Source organism: Procambarus clarkii, chromosome 54 (genome assembly GCF_040958095.1).
Source record: "Procambarus clarkii isolate CNS0578487 chromosome 54, FALCON_Pclarkii_2.0, whole genome shotgun sequence".
NCBI classification, from domain to species: domain Eukaryota; kingdom Metazoa; phylum Arthropoda; class Malacostraca; order Decapoda; family Cambaridae; genus Procambarus; species Procambarus clarkii.
The window spans coordinates 27,522,100-27,544,685 of record NC_091203.1 but is presented as its reverse complement, the minus strand read 5'-3'; the positions used below and the strand labels follow the sequence as shown (position 1 = coordinate 27,544,685).

The window sequence follows — 22,586 nt, the reverse complement described above, 5'->3', positions numbered from 1 at the left end:
CTCATGAGTCAGATCTTGTCAGAACTTGTCAAAAATTTTTGAAAAACTTATATACAAGCAGCTTTACTCATATCTAGCCAAACTCAATATACTTAGCCCTTGCCAATATGGCTTCAGACCCAAAAAAAGCACTAACGATGCACTTATTAGTATGCTTAACTCGATTCATACAGCTCTTGATAAAAAGGAGCTCCCTGTTGGGTTATTTGTGGACCTGCGTAAAGCTTTTGATACTGTCAACCACCATAACCTTCTTCTTAAATTACATCATTATGGAGTCAGAGGACACTCCCTACAATACCTCGAGTCCTACCTTACTGACAGGCTCCAATATGTTTCTGTGAATAATACAATTTCTCCCACCCTACCCATCAACATTGGTGTTCCTCAGGGCAGCATACTTGGCCCTCTCCTCTTTCTCATCTACATTAATGACCTTCCAAATGCCTCCCAACACCTCAAACCAATTCTATTTGCTGACGACACAACCTTCATTTACTCCAGTCCTGACCCTCTTGCTCTAAATGCCACAGTAAATACTGAGCTAAATAAAGTCCATCTTTGGCTAACTGCCAACAAACTCACCCTTAACATTGACAAAACCTTCTATATTCTGTTTGGCAATAAATCCTCTAGTCTTATAAATCTCAAAATAAACAATACCCAAATTTGTAACAAATTAGATGGCAAATTCCTTGGCATTCTCATTGACCACAAGCTGAATTTCCAGGGACACATTCTAAATATATCAAAAAAAGTTTCAAAAACTGTGGGCATTCTTTCTAAGATCAGATATTATGTACCACGCCCTGCTCTGGTGACTCTCTATTACTCCCTTATCTATCCTTATCTCAACTATGGTATTTGTGCTTGGGGTTCTACTACCCAAAATCACTTACGTCCTCTAATTACCCAACACAAAGCCGCTATTAGAACAATATCCAACTCTGGCCCCAGACATCACTCGGTACCCCTACTCAAATCTCTTAATATGTTAGATATTAAGTCACTGCACATTCTCTCATGTGTATTATACATATATAAAACGCTAAACTATAATGCCAATCCTGATCTTAAAAGCTTCATAGAAGGTTGTAACAGAACCCATGAGCACCACACCAGAAATAAATACAGTTTTGATATTCCTAGAGTACGTCTTAATCAAACTAGAAATGCTCTGCAAATCAAGGGGCCCAGAATGTGGAATGACCTTCCCAACCATGTTAAAGACTGTACCTCTCTCAACCAGTTTAAGATAAAAACTAAACACTACCTAATAAATTCCCTGTAATCTACCTCACTCCTCTATTGTCAACCCATGTCTGTTATTTTCTTTTTATTTTCTTTTTTTTTTTCTTTTTTTTTTAATCAACACTGTTTGTCAACCTATTGTATTTGTGCTGCTTTTTCAGTCATGTTCCCCCTTTTTTTTTTATCTTTATTTGTATTTGTTCTCAACATCTTTTATTCTTTATGCTCAATTAGTATTAAGTTCTTGATATTAATGTTTTTCTTGCCCGAAACGCATTGCGTAATAGTGGCTTTAGGCATTGTATGTACTAGCTCTATCTATATATCAATCCATTAATGTAACATCACTTGTATGTATATACCTTACCTGAATAAACATCTGAATCTGAATCTGAATCAGATTTCCAATATTTTGAAAACTGTAGGGGGGGGGGGATACAATTTGACCCCATTGTTGTTTTCAGTAATTGGCATATTTTCTGTATAAAATATCGTAATTTCAAACTGCAAATATGTGCAGTGAGCCAGGATTCGGCTCCAAAATAATGCTCATGAGTCAGATTTCCGGTATTTTGAAAACTGCAGGGGGGGTTTGGGTAAAATTTGCAAAGTACACCTATCGGCAATGGGTCAAATTTTACTCGAACCCCCCTATAGTTTTCAAAATATCGAAAATATCAGAAATCTGACTCATGAGCATTATTTTGGAGCCAAATTCTGGTTCACTGCACATATTTGCAGTTTGAAAGATTTTTTATACCAAAAATATGCCAATTACTGAAAACGACGATGGGTAAAATTTTGCACAAACCCCCATGCAGTTTTCAAAATATCGGAAATCTGACTCATGAGCTTTATTTTGGAGCCGAAATCTGGCTCACTGCACATATTTGCAGTTTGAAATTATGATTTTTTATACCGAAAATATGCCAATTACTGAAAACAACGATGACATTTAGCGAACATAACCGAGCAAATATAGCAGCCGCCAGGAAAATGATTGGATGGTCTATGAGAACGTTAAAAAATCTGCTACGATCTAATAGCAGATTTTTGTTGAGTAATTAGAGTACGTAGATGATTTTTGGTAGTAGAACCCCAAGAACAGCTTCTTTTGATAATTGCTTACATCCTTGGCCAACAAAAAAGCTACCCTGCAGCAAAATAAGATCCTGCAAAGTGGGAAATTCTTGTTGTCTTGTGACAATGAAAAGCACATTCTTTAGACTCCACCAACCTGCCAACAATCTCAAGGATGGTTTGTGTGCACCACATCACTTACATTATTTTACTTATCTGGATAAATACAAATACAGTAATACCATTTACACATACGATGCTTTATTCAGAATTTTATGAGTTACCTTGCTAAAAACAATACAAAAGCTAGCATTCATATTCGTATGTCACCAACCCGTTCCTATAAAAATATAACATGCTCTTTAATATTCAGCGGATTATTTTAATACATACAAATTTTGATACAACTATTAAACGCATATAAAATTAATTACATCGTTAAAATAAAAATGGTTTATTCAAATAAAATATTTGTCAACTACTGTATTTGCCAAGTTGGAATAAGCTGCATGCAACTCATATTCTATGAACCTGATACAAACATACATTTTATTACACTTGCATTTGCAGCATAGACAAAATACAAATTAGGTGTAATTTGTTTTTTCTCATTATTGTAATTTATATAGCATAATAACTAAATAATGAAAGAAACTTTTAAAGTTTCATTTATGAGAGCATATCACAGAACCAATACAGTACCTTAAAAGCTTATCAGTTAAGTGTATTTCTACACCAATCTTTCTTATCAAGTGATTTTATGTGGGGGCAGTAGATCAGTCTTGTTCTTGAACCACAATGAGTCAGTACAATAGTTATTTTACAGTAGCAACTCAGGGTGGTAAGTTTGTTCAACCCTGCATCCATAAATAAAGGTTTCGACACTGTTATTCAATATGGTTGTTAAAATTGTTGCTCAGCATACAAAACATTGCCATAACTGTTATTCATACCATGTCATAACCAAATAAAATTGATATAATTCAACACTTCCTTAGACTCGACTGTAATGTGTTATTCACTACTCGGCTAACATCTCTTACCACATTAAATTAGATTTATGGTTTAAATTACTCAGTATTTAAATGAAAAAAATATTGGCATACTATGTATTTGAGCAAAATTCACAGCAGGAAATGCTTGGTTGAAATTTGACTTAAAAATAACAAGGATTAAAACTGAAAACACGAATGCATTGAATTCAACGTTTCTAATCCATGACGTGACATTCTCAGTCACCTTTCACTGAGAAGAACAGCTGCTGGGTGCCAATGGTCAATGAGGCTGTTGAAAAAGAAAATAAATTATTAGATTCATTTTTTCTTTCAATATAGTGCATTTATCATGAACAAAAACATGTGATAATCTCGGTCTAAATCCACAAATTATTTAATTATCATATCATTTTTTATCATAATGAAGTCTGCACATTTAAATTCAAATTCAGATGTTTATTCAGGTAAGGTACATACATACAAGGGGCGATACAAATATTGATGAATTTATAGATAGAGCTAGTACATACAATGCCTAAAGCCACTATTACACAAAGCGTTTCGGGCAGGAAAAACACTAAAGGCTAAAACTTAATACTAACTGAGATTAAAGTATAAAATGTGTTGAGAAAATATAAAAATAAAAAAGGGGGGAACATGGCATAAAAACAGCAAAACTACAATTTGGTCGACAAATTCAGTAACACTGAATTTGTTTATATTCAGTATTCAGTATGAGTTTATATTCAGTAACACTATCCTCACCATAAAGTTGGCATTTTTTGCTTTCACTACTTTTCCTAAATTACATTCTTGGTACAGTACTTTATTATAAAGTCTCCAATAGAGTATTAACTAATTTATTTTTAATTTATTAATGTATTAGCTAATTATTTTCACTTTCTAACACATCTAATTTTGAGTACTGTATATGAAAAACACTTCTATGAGTAGTATGCTCAGTCACTCCACAAAGTAAAAATGTATTTGCATCTGAATAGGATCAATCAAGTTCAGGGGAGATCAACAATTGCAAGTATCACTGGGGAACTTAACAAATTGCTACTATCAGATCATACTGGTGCTAGGAGATACAGTATTGGGAAATGCCCAATCCAGCCCGGAATATAGATAGAAAAGTGTTTATCATAAAACATAACAACTGTACCCCAGACACAACCTTGCAGCACATTTATTATCACTAACTGCACACAGGTGCACCTTGTAATACAAAAAGTACCAGTGTGTGCTCTGGCAAGCTATCAAACTATCTCTCAGTTCACTACACACATAAATCACAATAGCGTGTTGTATCAAGTGAACAAATTGGTGGATTTGTTCATTTGATATATCACACTATTGTGATTTCTGTGTGTATTGAAGTAAAGGTGTAGAGGTAGAACGATTGGTTGACAAAGCCCGGGTGCATCGGGAAATTGTGTGAAAACCCGATTGGGCTTCGAAGAAGCTTCGGGATCCTAGTGAGGGTAGTAGCACTCCAGGTTGCAATTCTTTTAACCATGTTGTAGCACAGTTGACTAAGGCGCATCTGGGAACATCCCATGCGTAGGTTCGAACCCTCATCACGGCCCTTGTGGATTTGTTCATTATTGTCACTAGCTGCCTTTAAAATGGCATTGCATTACCACAACACTGCCTTCCCATCCCACCATTTCATCATCAGTAAAATAATAATTTGGGGCCTTCCCCAAAGCCCCAGCATGAGGCAGGCCCCCCTCTCCCAGACTTTGCCACATCCTCTCTGAGTGGATGCTCTTGGTCGTGGTTTCTTGTTTCTTATGGGGGGTTTTCCTCCTGCTTTCCTCAAGGTTTCGACCTTGTTTCTTATGGGGGGGTTTTCCTCCTGTTTCTGGTCCTAAAATAGAATTCTAAGGACCTCCAGTACGTTCTCAACCTTTCCAGATTATACCGGTGATGCCATGCCCCTCCTTTCAGATGGCTAAGTTGTCCCAGGTCTGGCTCGTTCTCAAGCCAGGCGCTTGTTTTATTTCCCTGGACCTCAAGGATGCGTATTGGCATGTCCCCTCTTCATCCATGGTTCAGGGTTTAGTTTGGTTTCTTTGTGGAGTAATGAGCTTACCATTTTCAGGTTCTGCCATTTGGGCCAACTCTGGCACCTTGTGTTTTTATGCACTTAACTGGGTCTTGGTGACCCATCTTATTTTGTTCAGCCTACCTTGACGCAAGGCTGGATTGGGCTCCCTTACCTTGAGATTACCTTGAGGTGTTTTCGGGGCTTAGCATCCCCGTGGCCCCGTCCTCGACCAGGCTTCCTTGTTGCTGGACTGGTCAACCGGTTTTCTTGTATGCTAGCCAAGGATCTGGTTCTTTCCCAACTAGCTGATTTCAGGTTCCTGGTGTACTGGCAGAGGTCCCGGTGGGTTCCATCTTGGGCTTGGATCTGGTTGGGCCTGACTTTGGGTTCTTGGTTGGCATCACTTTCCCTGCTTCCTATGGCTTTGCTTCTTGCATTTTGTTGGTGTTGAGGGGGGACCCAGGTGACTCGGTAGTTGCTCAAGTAGTTATGTGGGAACCTGGACTTTGCCCTTCTGGTTTGCCCCGTTGGGCAATATTTGGCTTCGGTAGCTGTTCTGGTACCATCAGGGCAACCTCTTTTGCCTCTCGCATTTGCTGGATGCTCCTCCAGTGTCTCTGTGCTGGCTGCTACATCGCCATCTTCCTCTTAGAGTTCTCAGGATCTGGTGCCATGTCGCCTTCCCCCTCCCTCGCCTGATGTTTTCACAGAAGCCTCTGCTGTTGGTTTTAGCCTTGTGACTAGGCTCACCAGACCGGCCAGGGCCATTGGAACCTTCCCCTTTGTCGGGAGCTCGGTGGAGTTCAGGTGTTTGTCTAGTCTACCCTCAACACTGCTATTATCTTCAGATTCCTGCCACTAAATCATGAATATGAATTAGTTTTCATAAGATTATTTGATAAAGGAACATGAAGTCACGTGACATGATGCAGAGATGCATGAAATCTGGACTGTGTTTTCAACTGCCTCCTGCTGTGAACATCATAACCAGCATTGTGTTTATTGATATCCAATAATTGTACATAGTTTTTATTACAGTCAGGCTCATCTCTGACACTATCAACACAAAATAATGCAGTTACTTATTTTATTCATCGTCATTAAGTGGTGCTGTGACCCCAACTTGCACAGCTGTGCTGTGAGCTCCTGCTGCATGTTCCAGCCTTTGTCACTATGGCAGTAGTGAGGCTGTCACAACCAGGAGGGATCTTGAGGTTATCTTGAGATGATTTCGGGGCTTTAGTGTCCCCGCGGTCCGGTCCTCGACCAGGCCTCCACCCCCAGGAAGCAGCCCGTGACAGCTGACTTACACCCAGGTACCTATTTTACTGCTAGGTAACAGGGGCATAGGGTGAAAGAAACTCTGCCCATTGTTTCTCGCCTGCGCCTGGGATCGAACCCAGGACCACAGGATCACAAGTCCAGTGTGCTGTCTGCTCGGCCGACCGGCTCGACCGGGATGAAGACATTTCTTTTCCAAGATGGCATCTGTTTACTGGAGTCTTGAGGAACAAGACACAAGCCCTGTGTACCCGCGAGAGTTTTGAATTGTTCCCTATACCTAAACAAGACATATATTAATCAGCACACCACCCTTCAACTGCACAACTGTTTGTGCAGTGTTGGGGTTACAGTTACATTGTATACTTTTTTTTTTATAGCATTACTTACCAAGAGCCCTTTTGATGATCTGTGGCTTATTTTCCCAATAGATGAAAAGGTAATATGCTGGAATGCCTGAGGCAGTGATGAGGATACCCATACCAACTTCAAGAGGTCGAACGTATAGTGGGAGGAACACCAAAAATCCGCAGATCATCAGGAAAATAATAGGAATGATGATGTTGACCTGTAAACAATGATATTTATATATTAATTATACTGAAAGGACATTTGCATTTTTTAGACAATGGAAAATTAATTATTTAAAAGTATGATCCAAATAGTAAATATTATACAGTACAGTATAGTGTTCCAAACATTTACCTAGCTATCTATATCTGATGCTTGTTCTGCTTGGTGACTTAGTTTGTTTTTATTATGCATATAATGTTTATAATTAACATCCTACAGCTCGTGTGGGTTTTGTGACAGCGGTTAATGTAATCGGGTCACAGGTGAAAGGACTCGAGTTCGGTTCCCGTGGAAGGACAAAAATGTTTGAGCAACACATCCTTTCATCCGATCCCTTTGTTCACACAACAGAAAATAGGACCTCAGGCATTAGACAATTATTGTGGAGTTGTATCCTGGTAAATGCCAGTGGTTGACTTTCAGGGACCTCAATAAGCCTAACAGGCTTTCTCTTGCTAAGTATAGTATAGGAAACTGTATGGTGATAAATAGCATAAATCATTTATCTAAATTAAAATGTATTTACCAATCACAGCTTTGCCCCTAATTCTAGAGTAACCAAGTCCCTTGGGTATACGAGCTCATTTGAAATATTGTCTTCAAGTTTTGTCTCTGCTACTGCGACAATATCTAGGACCTTAAGCTGAATTAAATCTCATAGTTTTAAGTATTTTTTTATCTTGCTCCATATTTGTTGGTTTTGAAGGTTACATGTTCAGGAACATGTTCCCTTTCCCTTTGTCCTTTACTCCCCCTTCCTCTAATGATTTTGTTGCTTTGTTTTTATGTACTATTTCACTAGCTTTACAGTCTCTAACACTTTGTAGAAAAAAAAAATTCTTTCTTCATTTCTATTCCCATTTAGACCTTTCGCTTCATCAGGGTTTGTTTTCAGCTTTTCTCTGTCTTCCTTTGAGTGGTCTTGTTTTATTGACCAAAGTTTGCCAACCTCATCACTCTGCAATTTCCTGGCATTTCTAAGCACTTCCATCATTTGTTTCACTCCATTAAATGTCACCCTTAAGGGGCAGTTCTTGCCTTTTTCATATTTTTTTATTCTCCTAAAATCCCTGACATTTTCCTTTGAATTGAGGCCTTCTTCTAAATCTACTATTTTCTCCGCGATTTTCATCTCTTCGACTGCTCTGTCCACACTAGATGACATTTCCTAAATGATACGTGTAATAATTTCCCTAGATAATAGTAGTAAACAAGTAGGTGATAATGCTAGTGAATGAATCCTCTTTCAATTGTTGTCAGTGATATTGTAGTATGTCTGATTTTGTTTCATTCAATGTAAATTCTCTTGTTAGAGTGAAAGTGTAGAAGCACACATGAGATGTGATTAATGAAGAGCAATTGTGAAGGTCAGTATTGTACATGTTTCATCACCTTATTTAAGTTAATGGTATGACAGAGACCCAACACTTGGTCATAGCAGCAGCTTGTGTAAAGCCATCGCTTGTACATGACCTAGTTCTCAGGAAGGGTTATCTTGAGGTTATCTTGAGATGATTTCGGGGCTTTTAGTGTCCCCGCGGCCCGGTCCTCGACCAGGCCTCCACCCCCAGGAAGCAGCCCGTGACAGCTGACTAACACCAAGGTACTTATTTTACTGCTAGGTAACAGGGGCATAGGGTGAAAAACTCTGCCCATTGTTTCGCGCCGGCGCCTGGGATCGAACCCAGGACCACAGGATCACAAGTCCAGCGTGCTGTCCGCTCGGCCGACCGGCTCCCTCATAAGGAAGCTTTAGTTACTGTAGCCAATTGCTAGAGTTGAGAGGAGTGTTTAGCTAAGAGTGATACTTGATGCTGAGATATTCTTTGTAATTTAAATACGGTGTGTTATGCAAGATTACAGAGGAAGACTGGACATCATGTATTAAACATCGACTTACTTTTATAGGTCGCTTCATATTGGGTTGTTTCCATCTGAGGTAGAGCAGTCCTGCTACGCTGCAGAGAATGAACATGCTCTCTACAAAACTGGCATACTCGATGAGACTGTAGATATTAGTTGTGCACAGATACACCAGTGACAGAAGTCCCTGAAAATATATAACATTTTAGTAATGTGTTGTATGCTTGTATAGAAAAAATTACTAAATCAAACATGAAATATCTGAATATTGATAATCAATTTTTTTTTTTTTTTTTTTTTTTTTTAGATATATACAAGAGTTGTTACATTCTTGTACAGCCACTAGTACGCATAGCGTTTCGGGCAGGTCCCTGGAATACAATCCCCCACCGCGAAGAATCGTTGTTACAACCAACCAAGTACACATTTTACTCTTGTGTTAAGCATAAATTTAGATACTGTACTTGTTGTTTCAAAAGATGTATACCATTAACCACACAATAACCTTCTTAAACTGCAACACTAAGTCAAAGGTCACTCCATCCAATACCTGCAATTTTACCTCGGTGACTGGCTTCGGTACTGTATGTGTCTGTGAATGAAGCTACTTCTTCAACCCTACCAATTAACATTGGTGTTCCACAGGGCAATATACTTGGTCCTCTCCTCTTTCTCATTTATATCAATGATCTTCCAGATGCCTCTCAACAAATCAAGCCAATTCTCAACAACAAAATTTCCATCTCTGCCTGACTGCTAAAAAACTCACCCTTAACATAGATAAAACTGTCTATATTTTGTTTGGTAATAAATTCACATAAAATTAACAAAATAATTAACAATAATATATCCAAATTAGTAAGAGAGTGATGGTAAATTTCTTGACATTCTCATTGGTAACAAGTTGAATCTCCAGTGCCATATACTAAACATAGTCAAAAAAAAATTCTGAAGCAGTTGGCATTCTTTCAAAAAATCAGGTATTGTAGAATGTACATCGCTCTTCCCTGGTAACACTTTATTACTCGCTCATCTATCCTTATCTCACCTATGATACCTGTGCCTGGGGTTCTTGTACCCAAAATTATCTATGATCCCTAATTACTCAACACAAATCAGCAATTAGAAAAATAATAAACTTGAACACTGGACAGCACTCGGCCCCCCTTACTTAAATCTTTGAATATGTTATATATTAAGTCACTACACATCCTCTCCAGTGTACTGTATATATGTGTGTGTATGAATGTTTATTTTTATTTAATTTAATTATATACAAGAAGGTATATTGGGTTTGTGAGAGTACATAACATTGGTGTTCTTACATTGTTGCAAAGCCACTAACACGCATAGCTTTTCAGGCAGGATGTATACAAATATCTATTTGATATTGCAAGAGTGAAGTGTGACTTAACCAAAGCAGAAATGCTCTGCAAATCAAGGTCCCAAAATGTGGAATGACCTCCCCTAATCACATCAAAAGTTGTCTTTCTCTCAACCAGTGTAAGAGAAACAAAGAACTGTCTGATACTCAATGTAACCTCCCTCACTTCCTAAATGTCACCCTATGTTTTTGGCACTCGGTTACAGCCCCGCTCCTGTGCCAGGTAAGTCCACTTAAGTCCACTATGGGCTCACCATAGCCCGTGCTACTTGGTCGTTTTTGTTCCGAGTAGCTAAATCTAAAACATCAACAACCACCACCTATATTTTGTTGTTATTGAACATTAATTACCGTACCTGTACTGCTGCTATTATCTGTCATGTAAAAATTTAAAAAAATATTGTTTTCCTTCTGTTTATGCTGTAAAATTAATGTGCAATGTTACAATTTTTGCTGTTCCAATCATCATATAATAATTGTCATTTTATTTATATTCCTCTATTTCAATTTATTATTTTTTTATCTCATTTAGTTTTAAAGCTTTTTAGTTTTCCCCTATATTCTGCTGAAACACACTACGTATTAATGGCTTTAGGCATTGTACTTGCCCTACCCATGATTCATACAATCTTCTTATATCCTATGTATGTATGTACTGTATTTACTTTTGCTTGATTAAATAAAATTATTATTACTTTTATATAATAATAATAATTGGTATATCAGATCTTTTAACTAGAGTATTTGTATGCAGACAAGGAGTCACAATAACGTGGCTGAAATATGTTGACCAAACCACACACTAGAAAGTGAAGGGACGACAGGGACGAAGGGACAATGCATGAACAGTTTCATTAACATTTCAGTCCGCCCTGGACCACTTCCAAGTCGATTGAGAATGGTCCAGGATGGACCGAAATGTCGTCGTCCCTTCACTTTCTAGTGTGTGGTTTGGTCAACATAGAGTATTTGTAAATTACTGCACAGTACTCACAAGAAAGACAAGGGATGTTGCGGGAGTGTTGCATTTACAGTTGATTAGAGCTAAACAATCTGGGAACTGTCCTTGGCGAGCTCCTACAAAGCACAGCCTGTATGAAGAAGAATGATCATAGTCAGGAATACATTTTCTACATTAGAGATTGGCTGGTCAAGTAAAAGTTTCCTTAATTAAATTGGATCTGAAGTAATAACACCTGAAATGTGATTGAAACTAATAATGGTTTTGACATCCAGTGTTTCTCACTAAACATGTTCGAACTTTATACAGCTCGTTTGCAAAAGTGCGCTTGCTCTTTTGTGCATTTTTCATTCAACACCTTTGCTTCCATAGCTTGAATCTATGAGCTTTTACAGGTTTAACAAGTTCTTCTTGTTGATTCCTTTAGTGATTATATCACATCTCTCCCCATCTTCTAGCGTTAGCATGATTAACACCTCCAGCCTCTCCTCATCGCTCATGTTCTAGAGTTCTGGAGCCATTTAGTAGCATGTCTTTGCACCCTTTCTAATTAATTTCTGTGCTTGTTGAGATATGGGCACCACACCACTGCTGCACATTACAATTTTGATCTCACAACTTGCATGAACAGTTTCATTAATATTTCTTCTTCCATATGTTCAAACACTGTTTTTGAAATTTGCTATTATAACATAGACTCCTTTCATAATGGCCTTTATATGATTGTCTGGTAGCAGCTTACTATCCAGAACCAGAGATTATCTTGAGGTTGCTTTCTATCCAGAACCAGAGATTATCTTGAGGTTATCTTGAGATGATTTCGGGGCTTTAGTGTCCCCGCGGCCCGGTCCTCGACCAGGCCTCCACCCCCAGGAAGCAGCCCGTGACAGCTGACTAACACCCAGGTACCTATTTTACTGCTAGGTAACAGGGGCATAGGGTGAAAGAAACTCTGCCCATTGTTTCTCGCCGGCGCCTGGGATCGAACCCAGGACCACAGGATCACAAGTCCAGTGTGCTGTCCGCTCGGCCGACCGGCTCCCCGACCGACCACCCTTAGACCTTTTTCATTGTCGGAGGTTTTTTGTATGTTTTCACATAATTTGTAGGTTAAGTGTGGTCTATTCTCCCCTAGTTTACATTTCATTATGTGACATTTATTTACATTGAATTCCAGTTTCCAGAACAAACTCTTGAGTGGGACTTTGTCACAAACCTTTCTTCCATGTCCAGGTAAATGCAGTCAACCATACATTTCCTGTAAAATCTCTATAGGTCTATCACAGAAACAAGGTAAATTCATTACACATGATCTTCCAGATCAAAAATCATATTGTCTGTTTTTGTCATTTTTCTAGCTGTTCTTCCCATTAGGTTTTAATTATATTTTATCCAGTATTTTGACTAATACACTTGTCAATAATATAGGTCAATTATTAAGGGGGTCTTCCCTGATGCTACTGTTATAGACTGAAATTACATTAATCTAGACTGAAATTACGTTAGTCTTTTTCCATTAAATCCACCAGGACTCCTGTAAACAGGAATGCCTGAAAAATCAGTTGAAGTGGAATGCTGAGCTCAGGTGCACATTCTTTCAGAACCAATGGTGAAACTCAGTCTGGGCCAACTGCTTTGTTCCTACTTTTTTTTTTTTTTTTGAGATATATACAAGAGTTGTTACATTCATGTACAGCCACTAGTACGCGTAGCGTTTCGGGCAGGTCCCTGGAATACGATCCCCTGCCGCGAAGAATCGTTTTTCATCCAAGTACACATTTTACTGTTGCGTTAAACAGAGGCTACAGTTAAGGAATTGCGCCCAGTAAATCCTCCCCGGCCAGGATACGAACCCATGACATAGCGCTCGCGGAACGCCAGGCGAGTGTCTTACCACTACACCACGGAGACTGTAAAGCTTCTTGAGCATTTTTGCCATTTCATCTGTGCTCTATGTTGTTCTCTAGAATTCTTATTGTGTCTGGTTCTCTGAAAATTTCATTTTACACACACACTTTGGAACTGTTCATTTAAGGTTTCACACATTTCTTTTTCATTTTCCATGAATCTGTTAAAAATTTTCAACCTCTGAATTTTATTCTTTACCTGCGGTTTGCTTCTAATGCATTAATACAATAGGCCTGGTTCTGTTTTATAGTTGTCCAATATCTATTTCACACAATTTCTTTCTGGCTTTCTTCTCACTGCTGTGTAGTTGTTTTTTGCTTCTTTGTATTGTTGGTATGTTAGAGGGTTTGGCCTCTTTCTATAATGATTCCATTTTTGTCTTTTGGTCTCTGGCTCTTTCACAATTTCTGTTGAACCAATCCTGTTTCCTAGTTCAACAGCTCTGTTTTGGTATAAATTTGTTTTGTGCCTTTAACATATATTTTGCAAAACTTGACATACATCTTTTGTATGTATGTATGACATACATACATACATTCATACATACTTCTTTGCTAACAATGTCTTCCAAATCAAATTCATTAAAGAAATTTCTAAGTTCCCCATAGTGTCCTCTCCTGAAATCAGGTTTTTCAACTTGTGATAAATTCATTTCGATAAAATGCAATTAATAAAAGTTAGTTATGAAAGCTGAAGATCAAATACTATGCATATACGTATTCTCTTTTAAATAACAAATCTGACTGGACATCATGGCAGATAATTCCTATCATATATACATCATCATGACCAACAACCAACAATAATAATAAACGAAACCATTTAATTGGCATAGGAGTACAATATACTGTATATACATACACATGGTTACAATGTGACAGTTAGGGATATTAGTTTCACCAAAAATACATGACTGATATTTGAAGAGTGCATATATTCACCCTATAAATTTATAACATGTAAAGGACTAACCTTGATGAAGTCATGATGTGAACTGATAAGCCGCCTAAGGCTGAGAGTGCCACCAAAATAGGCATTATCCAGCTTCCATACGACATTAGCCTATTTGCAAATGTCTGCAAAAATTAAAATAATTATGTACTGCACTGTTTATGATAGACACAGAGGAGAAATACTTAAAAAGAATTTCACAACATACATGAAACCTACACTAGAATTAGCAGCAGTTAAATTGTGTCCATATCTCAAAACACAGATAAAATATATAAAGAGCAAAAAAATGCTAAAAAATGCCTCCCAGATCTGTAAACTTTGGAGGGAGGTTGGTAGTGTTTAACGTGTAAAAACAAAGGGACAGAAGAAACAAAATGTTTTAGATAAGGGGAAAAAAATGTGGAAAAGATGTAAAGAAGAAACACATGATAGTCATGGTTATGCAGAATGTCACAAAACAGACGACCTTTTTAAATACGGGAATAACCACAATGGAAAAGGAAAACAGCATAAATATTACTACTTTTTTGTTTACTCACGTCGTTTTACACATCATACAACCATAGTATCTTCAGTGAACAAGGCGACAAGGAAATTACTTAACCATTTACAAAATGTATAAATCAATTCACAGAGTGGAATGTGAAGACAGTCCAAGATTGTACTTACCACAGCAATAGCATCTGATGCTAACATAGCTGATGGTGTAAGAACAGCCAAGTAAGCCACATTGGCCAGCACATACACCATCGTCACCAAAGGCAGGGAAATGTAGATGGCTCGTGGCAAGTTGCTGAAAAGAGAATAATATGGATGTTGGCTTCATAATTATACTACTAAACTTGAAGTAGTTGATTCCTAATGTATTCAAGTATAGAAAGTTGACTTGTGAATAGGCTCTTTAGCTAGTAAATTTATTTTGATATATAGTACTGTATCAAGATAAACTTTTGTTTTTCACCACGATTTATTTCCAAACAAATGATGTTTAAGCAAACTGCATAGTATTTTGTAGTGAATAGGGAGCCGGTCGGCCGAGCGGACAGCACACTAGGCTTGTGATCCTGTGGTCCTGGGTTCAATCCCAGGTGCCGGCGAGAAACATTGGGCAGAGTTTCTTTCACCCTATGCCCCTGTTACGTAGCAGTAAAATAGGTACCTGGGTGTTAGTCAGCTGTCACGGGCTGCTTCCTGGGGGTGGAGGCCTGGTTGAGGACCGGGCCGCGGGGACACTAAAAAGCCCCAAAATCATCTCAAGATAACCTCAAGAATACTGTTAAAACAAAATAATTCAATGACCCAAAATTGTATTACATAAAATTCCAGCTTTGAATGTAAATGAATACAAATTTTCTCAGTAGTACTCTTGGTTGCTCTCTTAGGTATGATCTTGCACACTATTGGTAAAGGTCTACTGCTCTTAAGGTAGGCCGACAAATCCGCACCAGTGCAGTGGGAAACTTTACAAACCATCCTTGTCAAGATATTCTCATGCTAGAGAAATGCAGGAAAACACTCAATTCAGCCCTAAATGTAAACAGTAAAGTGCTTTCTCAATATCCAAAAAACCTTTCCCCCAAGTGCAAGTAAGCAACACAGAATTCCCAAACTGCACATGGGAAACTATCCACTAAGTCACTACTAGCTACTGCCACCAGGTGCCAGTGCCAATACTCAGTACAGGACTTCCCCTGAAATGCAGGTGGCAGGTGCCTTCTGGTCGGTGCTCTGCTGGAGTGTAATTTTGGCATGGGTCTTCTTGTATTAACATCTGCTTATTTTGGCTTTTCTTCATATGGATCTTCTTGAGGTTATCTTGAGATGATTTCGGGGCTTTTAGTGTCCCCGCGGCCCAGTCCTCGACCAGGCCTCCACCCCCAGGAAGCAGCCCGTGACAGCTGACTAACACCCAGGTACCTATTTTACTGCTAGGTAACAGGGACATAGGGTGAAAGAAACTCTGCCCAATGTTTCTCGCCAGCGCCTGGGATCGAACCCAGGATCACAAGTCCAGCGTGCTGTCCGCTATGCCGATCGGCTTCCCCTCCCCCCCGTCCATATGTTTTTTCCCCCCTAGCTGTGGTGTCGTAGATGCTTTCTGGATCATTCTACTTTTTCCCACTAGATAGTATAGAACTTCCTCACAGCCTGCAGTCTAAGATCCTCGACTGCTTGCCTTTCCTAGGCTCAGATAGATTTGCCTGGGGGTAGACTGCAGGCAGCGAGGAAGGACTTACCTGATGGAAAAATATGGGATGACCCAGCAAACATCTAGGTCATCAAGAAAGACAAGACAGCTGAGTAGTGCCAAGAAAAAGGCAAACCAAGGGAGAAACACACAGGGATTCTGGACATGAAGAAAAGACCTGGGTTAGGCATGATTTACAATACAATACTGAACATGATCAAGTAGGCAGGAACAATCAATATGCTGAGAAACTGACTGCTCTTAATAATATGATAGAGACACCAAGGAAACACCCAAGAGCAAAATCCCAAGTCCACAGATTGGGGGAAAAGGGCAAAGCACAAATCCTTTGGGAGCTTCATTGTGTGGTTCTTTTTGGCCCATTGCTCCTTCTCCCTTTAGTCTCGTTTCTGAGCAGGTCCCTCAGTTGATTCCATTGTTGCCTCTTAGACCCTGCTTTTCTGAGAAACTTCATTGGCCTGGGCTAGAAGGGTTGACTGCCTACGCAGGCGATGAGTCACAATAACGTGGCTAAAGTATGTTGACCAGACCACACACTAGAAGGTGAAGGGACGACGACGTTTCGGTCCGTCCTGGATCATTCTCAAGTCGATTGTCGACACAATCGACTTGAGAATGGTCCAGGACGGACTGAAACGTCATCGTCCCTTCACCTTCTAGTGTGGTCTGGTCAACAAATTGACTGCCTACTCCTCTATGTCCTGGTGCCCATGCAGCTATCTGGTTGCAGTCAATGCAATGCTAGTTGCTACTTGAAGTTAGCAAAGCAAATAATTGTGTGTCCTGTGATTCCAATTTTATCTTGGAAAGAGTTCGTGAATAAAAATTATTTGTAACTTTGAGATAAATGGTTCATTAATGGTGGATTGAGTTGGACACTGCTATGATTAGAAGCTGATAAATGAAATAGTTTTGGATGGGTCACTTAGTCTCTAGCTTAGGAGACAAGCTCAATGTAACTATCAAAGGTTATAGTTATCAAAGACAGCTCATCTAAACTATCATAAATGTTGAAATAATAAAGGCTCTAAGATTACACTAATGTAACTTACACAAAAGGATTCCTCAATTCTTCTGTCATAAAGTTGAGGTAGTTCCATCCAGCATATGAGAAAATGCCTGAATAGAAAGATACAGCAATCTGTCCAGGTTCAGTTGAAGTGCCTTCAAATGAATTATGGAAGTTCTGAGTATTTCCTGTTGGGAAGAAATCAAATTATTTCTTTTAAAATAAGCAAATTTAATGGAAGCAACAATACTTATACAGTCAGTGATACACAGTTACACAAGGCATATTACTGAAGACATGTAAACACACAAATGCAGGGAGGAGAATGACGAGTCAAGAAAAAAAGTATAAAAGGCAAGAGAAGTGGGAACAGAGATAAATAGGAAGGCACAAAAGTGGCAGAAATTAGTATGTTAGAGCAAAGAGAGCAATAAATGCAGGGAATGAGTCACAATAACGTGGCTAAAGTATGTTGACCAGACCACACACTAGAAGGTGAAGGGACGACGACGTTTCGGTCCGTCCTGGAACATTCTCAAGTCGACTTGAGAATGGTCCAGGACGGACTGAAACGTTGTCATCCCTTCACCTTCTAGTGTGTGGTCTGGTCAACAGAGCAATAGAAACAAAAAAGCAACAAAATCCATAAAACTTCTACAGCCATTTATTTATTTATCTGAATTTAACTGAAGCTCCTCCGTATCTAGTAACCTGAACAGGGACAGCAGGTACAGCAGCTGTACAGAGCTCACCTCATTATTTCTGAGGATTTTGCAGCTCTATTTTAAACTGAAGTAATGTACTGGCATTTATAACTTCAGTCCTGCTGTGTGGCTACTTGAGTTGGAAGCTGTTACCGCTAGTTTGACTTTTGACATTTATTGGACCTTTAAAGGTAGTAGCATCAATTAATATCTTCCAATGTGTTCAGTACTGTATGCACTCGCTCATCTAAATTCCGTTAAACCAGATAATGTACAACGGTATTTGTGTTATCTGATGAAAATCACATCCGAATATTTTTTGGCAAATCTTTATCATATCAGGATAACAGCTGGAGGTTTGGCTGGATGCCACAGACAGGCATAGTCTAAATCAAGTCCGGATAACGTCCTGCCAACCTCACCATATCTCAACAGAAATCTGGAAAATCGGAGATTTTGCTGGATACTGCAGACAAACCTCAGGCCATACCGTATTAATCTTGTATAGCAGTATCTCGAAGCTTGTGGTATGGGAGGTGCTGGGGTGTTTTTTTTTTTTGGGGGGGGGGGGGGGGGGGAATTGGGATAGACTGTCTATGGAGAATGAGGGACATGGGGAAGGGGCTATGATCTGTATTGTATTAATATACAAGAACTTGTTAGAACAATTCATTACAGTAAAAACTAAAGGAAATATTATCTAATATTATAACAAATACAAATTTCTTAAATACTATGTGTACAGGATGAAGACTGTAGTTTCCTGCTAAAATTTGGGGATTTTTTTTTCCATCTGGCACCTTACGCAATGTGCCTGCCTGCCCCAAGTGAACCCATCCAGGCCTGTCAAGCTAAACAGGCCATATGCTCTCGACCCTTGTGTTATACCATAATGCTGCATAATTAGTGAAACATTTTCTATAATATTTTTGTTTTTGTTTTTATGGTAACTTTGATAATTTTTTGCCAAGGTTGTCTGGTAGCGATAATAATCGTTCTGGAGGTGTCACGCGGAAGAAGATTGTGCTAACCATTAAGGGACTTAAACAGAGGGGTTGTGTGTTGTTTGAAAACTGCGTTTGCTATAGTTCTGATAGCAGACTTTTGCCGAGTAATGATAGGCTTAAGATAATTTGCAGCGGTTGAACCCCCATGCGCAGATACCGTATGCAAGATAGGGATAGATTAGTGTGTAGTATAATGAGAGGAGAGCAGAGTGGGGAACATAATCTCTGATTTTAAAAAGTATACTGACCATTTTTTTTTTTTTTAGAGTTTTTTGGCTGTGTTGTATGTAAGTGCTGAAGTTCAGTTTCTTGTCTGTGTATAGGGCAAGGATCTTTCTCTCATTTTTATTGGTAATGTTAACATTGTCTATCTGAAGTTGTATCTGATTTGATGATTTACTACCAAATAAAATGTAGGTCTTTTCTATGTTTAGTGTAAGTTTGTTAGTTGACATCCATAAGTGACTTTTTTCTTTTAATTCATTGTTGACAATAACTTTAATATAGGTTTAAGAATGCTAGAAAAATTGATGTACTGTATATAAGAAATATAGGTCCCAAAATACTGCCCTGTGGCACCCCTACTTTGTCAATGACAGAGTGGAGGTAATACTATTGATGGTTACATATTGGTGTCTGTCATCAAGATAGGAACGAATATAGTCAGAGCAAGGCCTCGGATAGCATAGTGGTGAAGTTTAAGTAAGAGGTAGTTATGGTTTACGGTATCAAAGGCCTTTCTCAGGTCAATGAGGAGACCAATTGGGAACTCATTTTTGTCAAGGGCTGTGTACATTATATTAAGCAGACTAGCAAACTAAAGGGTGAGATATTGCACATTGGATGACCTGTAGCACAATGGTTAGTGAAGTTGGTTCACAAGCAGTTGGTCCTGGACTTGAATTTCTGGCAAGACAAGAAGTTTGAGGACATTTCCTTACACCGACTGATTCCAATCACCCAGCAGCAAATAGGTACCTGGGAATTAGTTGACTATTGTGTGTCAAATTTTGGGAATTAAATATTGGCAAGAGGCTGCTCAATAAGCTTAACAGGTTTCCTGTCCATAACAATGGGATGCCATATACTGAGGAAGAGGAAGGGATAGGTATGGATGGACAGGGAAAAAAAAGTTTACAAATATATTATTATTGCCTTCAAAAATATTAAACTTAAACAAATATTGCCTACCCATAAATAAGTGCACCATGCCAGCAACAATAACGAGAAGAAGAGCCCCAATTTTGGTGACCATGAAGGCATCCTGAAGCTTGGTGGTCACTCGAACATTCCAACAGTTAATAAACGTCAGAAATGCTGCAAGAGAAACAAAATAAAAGTGAATATGAATGAATGAGTGAATATGAAAGCGCCTTTCAAACCATGACACGAGTATACGCCCAATGGCAAGATCACTGCTGGTCTCGTTGGACAGAATCATGAGGATTATGAGAACGCAACATTACGAACTGGAGAAATGGTAATCTTTTCCAATGTCCCTGTTGAATCATACCAGTGCTAGAAAGACAGTGAAGAAAAGCTCAAAACCAGCCCAGGATGACTATAAAAGTTCACTCATAAACACTTAAAGCCTTTCTAAGTCCTACTTGTCATCTCAAAGGTCACGAAGTTGTACTCTTGCAAATGGCAGTATGCCCACTTGGCTGCTACTCCTGACCACCCCAGATGGCAGAACTAGCACAAACATCCAAACTACTGCTTCAAGCCACATCATATTATGATTGAAGTAAAAAGAAAACTATACACATAGGCATATCAGAAAGAAGAAAGAGAGGAGGACTGCACGAAAGTAAGAGCATCTGAATATTCTGTTTGGAAAGTTTTTCATATTCAAAGACAGATTTCTGAGCTATTCCACTAGAATGCTGCATAAAGTAAGCTTGAGGCAGGCGCAATTCCTTAACTGTAGCCTCTGTTTAACTCAACAGTAAAATGTGTACTTGGTTGTAACAACGATTCTTCGCGGCGGGGATCGTATTCCAGGGACCTGCCCGAAACGCTACGCGTACTAGTGGCTCTACAAGAATGTAACAACTCTTGTATATATCTCAAAAAAAAAAAAAAAAGTATGAAACTAGCTGCCAAAGGAGACTCAAGACCCTGCCAAGAAGAGCAGCAGCAGCTTAACTTTAAGAGATACAGTGCAACACTGATAACACGGGTGGGATATCCTGGGGGTGTAGCAGGCAGTGAAAATGCAGTTGGGCTGCCGGAAGCCCTGATCATGAACGTCAGAAGAGGCCATAACCGAGAAAAAAAACATTAAGCATAGTAAACGTCAAAAGTTATGCACCCAATTATATATCTAAAGGTGACTCAAATGAACCCCTAAGAGCAGCTGAAAGATGCAGGCAGCAAGGTATGAGGAGGGGTAAGGTGGAGAGATGTACAAGAAAATATAGTTTCTGTACAATTGGATCAAACCCGCAAGCACACGCACTATATTTCCTGATAGATGCATCTTGTGATTTCATTGTGAAAAAGAGGCATAGTTTAAGCTTGAAGAGGCAGAGAGATACTGACATAAGGCAGCAAGAAAAGATGATGATGATGCGCCCAGGAATGAAAAAACTTACCTCTAATCAAGATGGGACTCATTTTAAAGAAGAAAGCTTAATATTAGCACAAGAAGCTAGGGTGAGCATGGAGATGTATGGAATGATTAAGCCAAGACTTAGGAGGAGAGTAAGAAGAACACATACTTGGTAGTGCATAGCAATGGCAAGCAGGGACAATGTCTCGAGTTATAGGAAGTCCTCAATTTTTGCATGGGTTAACATTCCTTTAAAACCTGTTTCAAGCAAAAGCAGCACATATTGAGAAAATGGGGTTATGCTCCAAAGACCTCCAAAAGTCAACTTTTTTCTCAATGAAACATATATTTTCACTTTAAATTTAATGCTCTCCTCCATTTTCCAAAACCATAGGAATATATAATGAAGTGCAGAATGATTGGGAGGTGCACAAGTACACATATGAATGGGGCTAATCTCATTGAGACCTTTAAAATATTAAATAAATTAGAAGATAATGATGCAATCCACATTTTTAAAAACTACATTGTAAATCTCCCAAGGGAACAAATTCAAGCTCAACAAGCCACAATGTAATATAGATAACAGGAGATGCTTTTCTACCCACAGGGTAATAAACTCACCAAAATGTCTACCTGCTGAAGAGGTATTTGCCAAGACAATACAAAACATCAGTTCAAAGTTTAACTAGAAAAATCCTCAAATAATAGATGAAACCTTTGACAAGGTGGCCGTTTTATGTCGCCTTCAAAGCCACTTAAGATGGTGGCTGTCGGGTAAATATTGGATGTCCCAT

General features: G+C 38.9%; 1 protein-coding gene across 3 annotated transcripts in view; it reads right to left on the bottom strand.

Annotated features, from left to right (window-relative positions):
* Positions 1-2,570: 2,570 nt before the first annotated feature.
* gb (solute carrier family 7 member genderblind) overlaps positions 2,571-22,586 on the bottom strand; it is a 78,757-nt gene continuing 58,741 nt past the window's right edge. For all 3 annotated transcript variants that reach the window (XM_045763829.2, XM_069305216.1, XM_069305217.1), the window contains exons 5-12: positions 20,427-20,552; positions 17,568-17,712; positions 14,976-15,099; positions 14,325-14,428; positions 11,478-11,574; positions 9,137-9,286; positions 7,054-7,231; positions 2,571-3,615 (exon numbers count right to left, since the gene is read on the bottom strand). In XM_045763829.2, the coding sequence (XP_045619785.1) occupies positions 3,563-3,615; positions 7,054-7,231; positions 9,137-9,286; positions 11,478-11,574; positions 14,325-14,428; positions 14,976-15,099; positions 17,568-17,712; positions 20,427-20,552 (977 nt within the window). In that variant the 3' untranslated portion in view covers positions 2,571-3,562. The remainder of the gene's footprint in view (positions 3,616-7,053; positions 7,232-9,136; positions 9,287-11,477; positions 11,575-14,324; positions 14,429-14,975; positions 15,100-17,567; positions 17,713-20,426; positions 20,553-22,586) is intronic.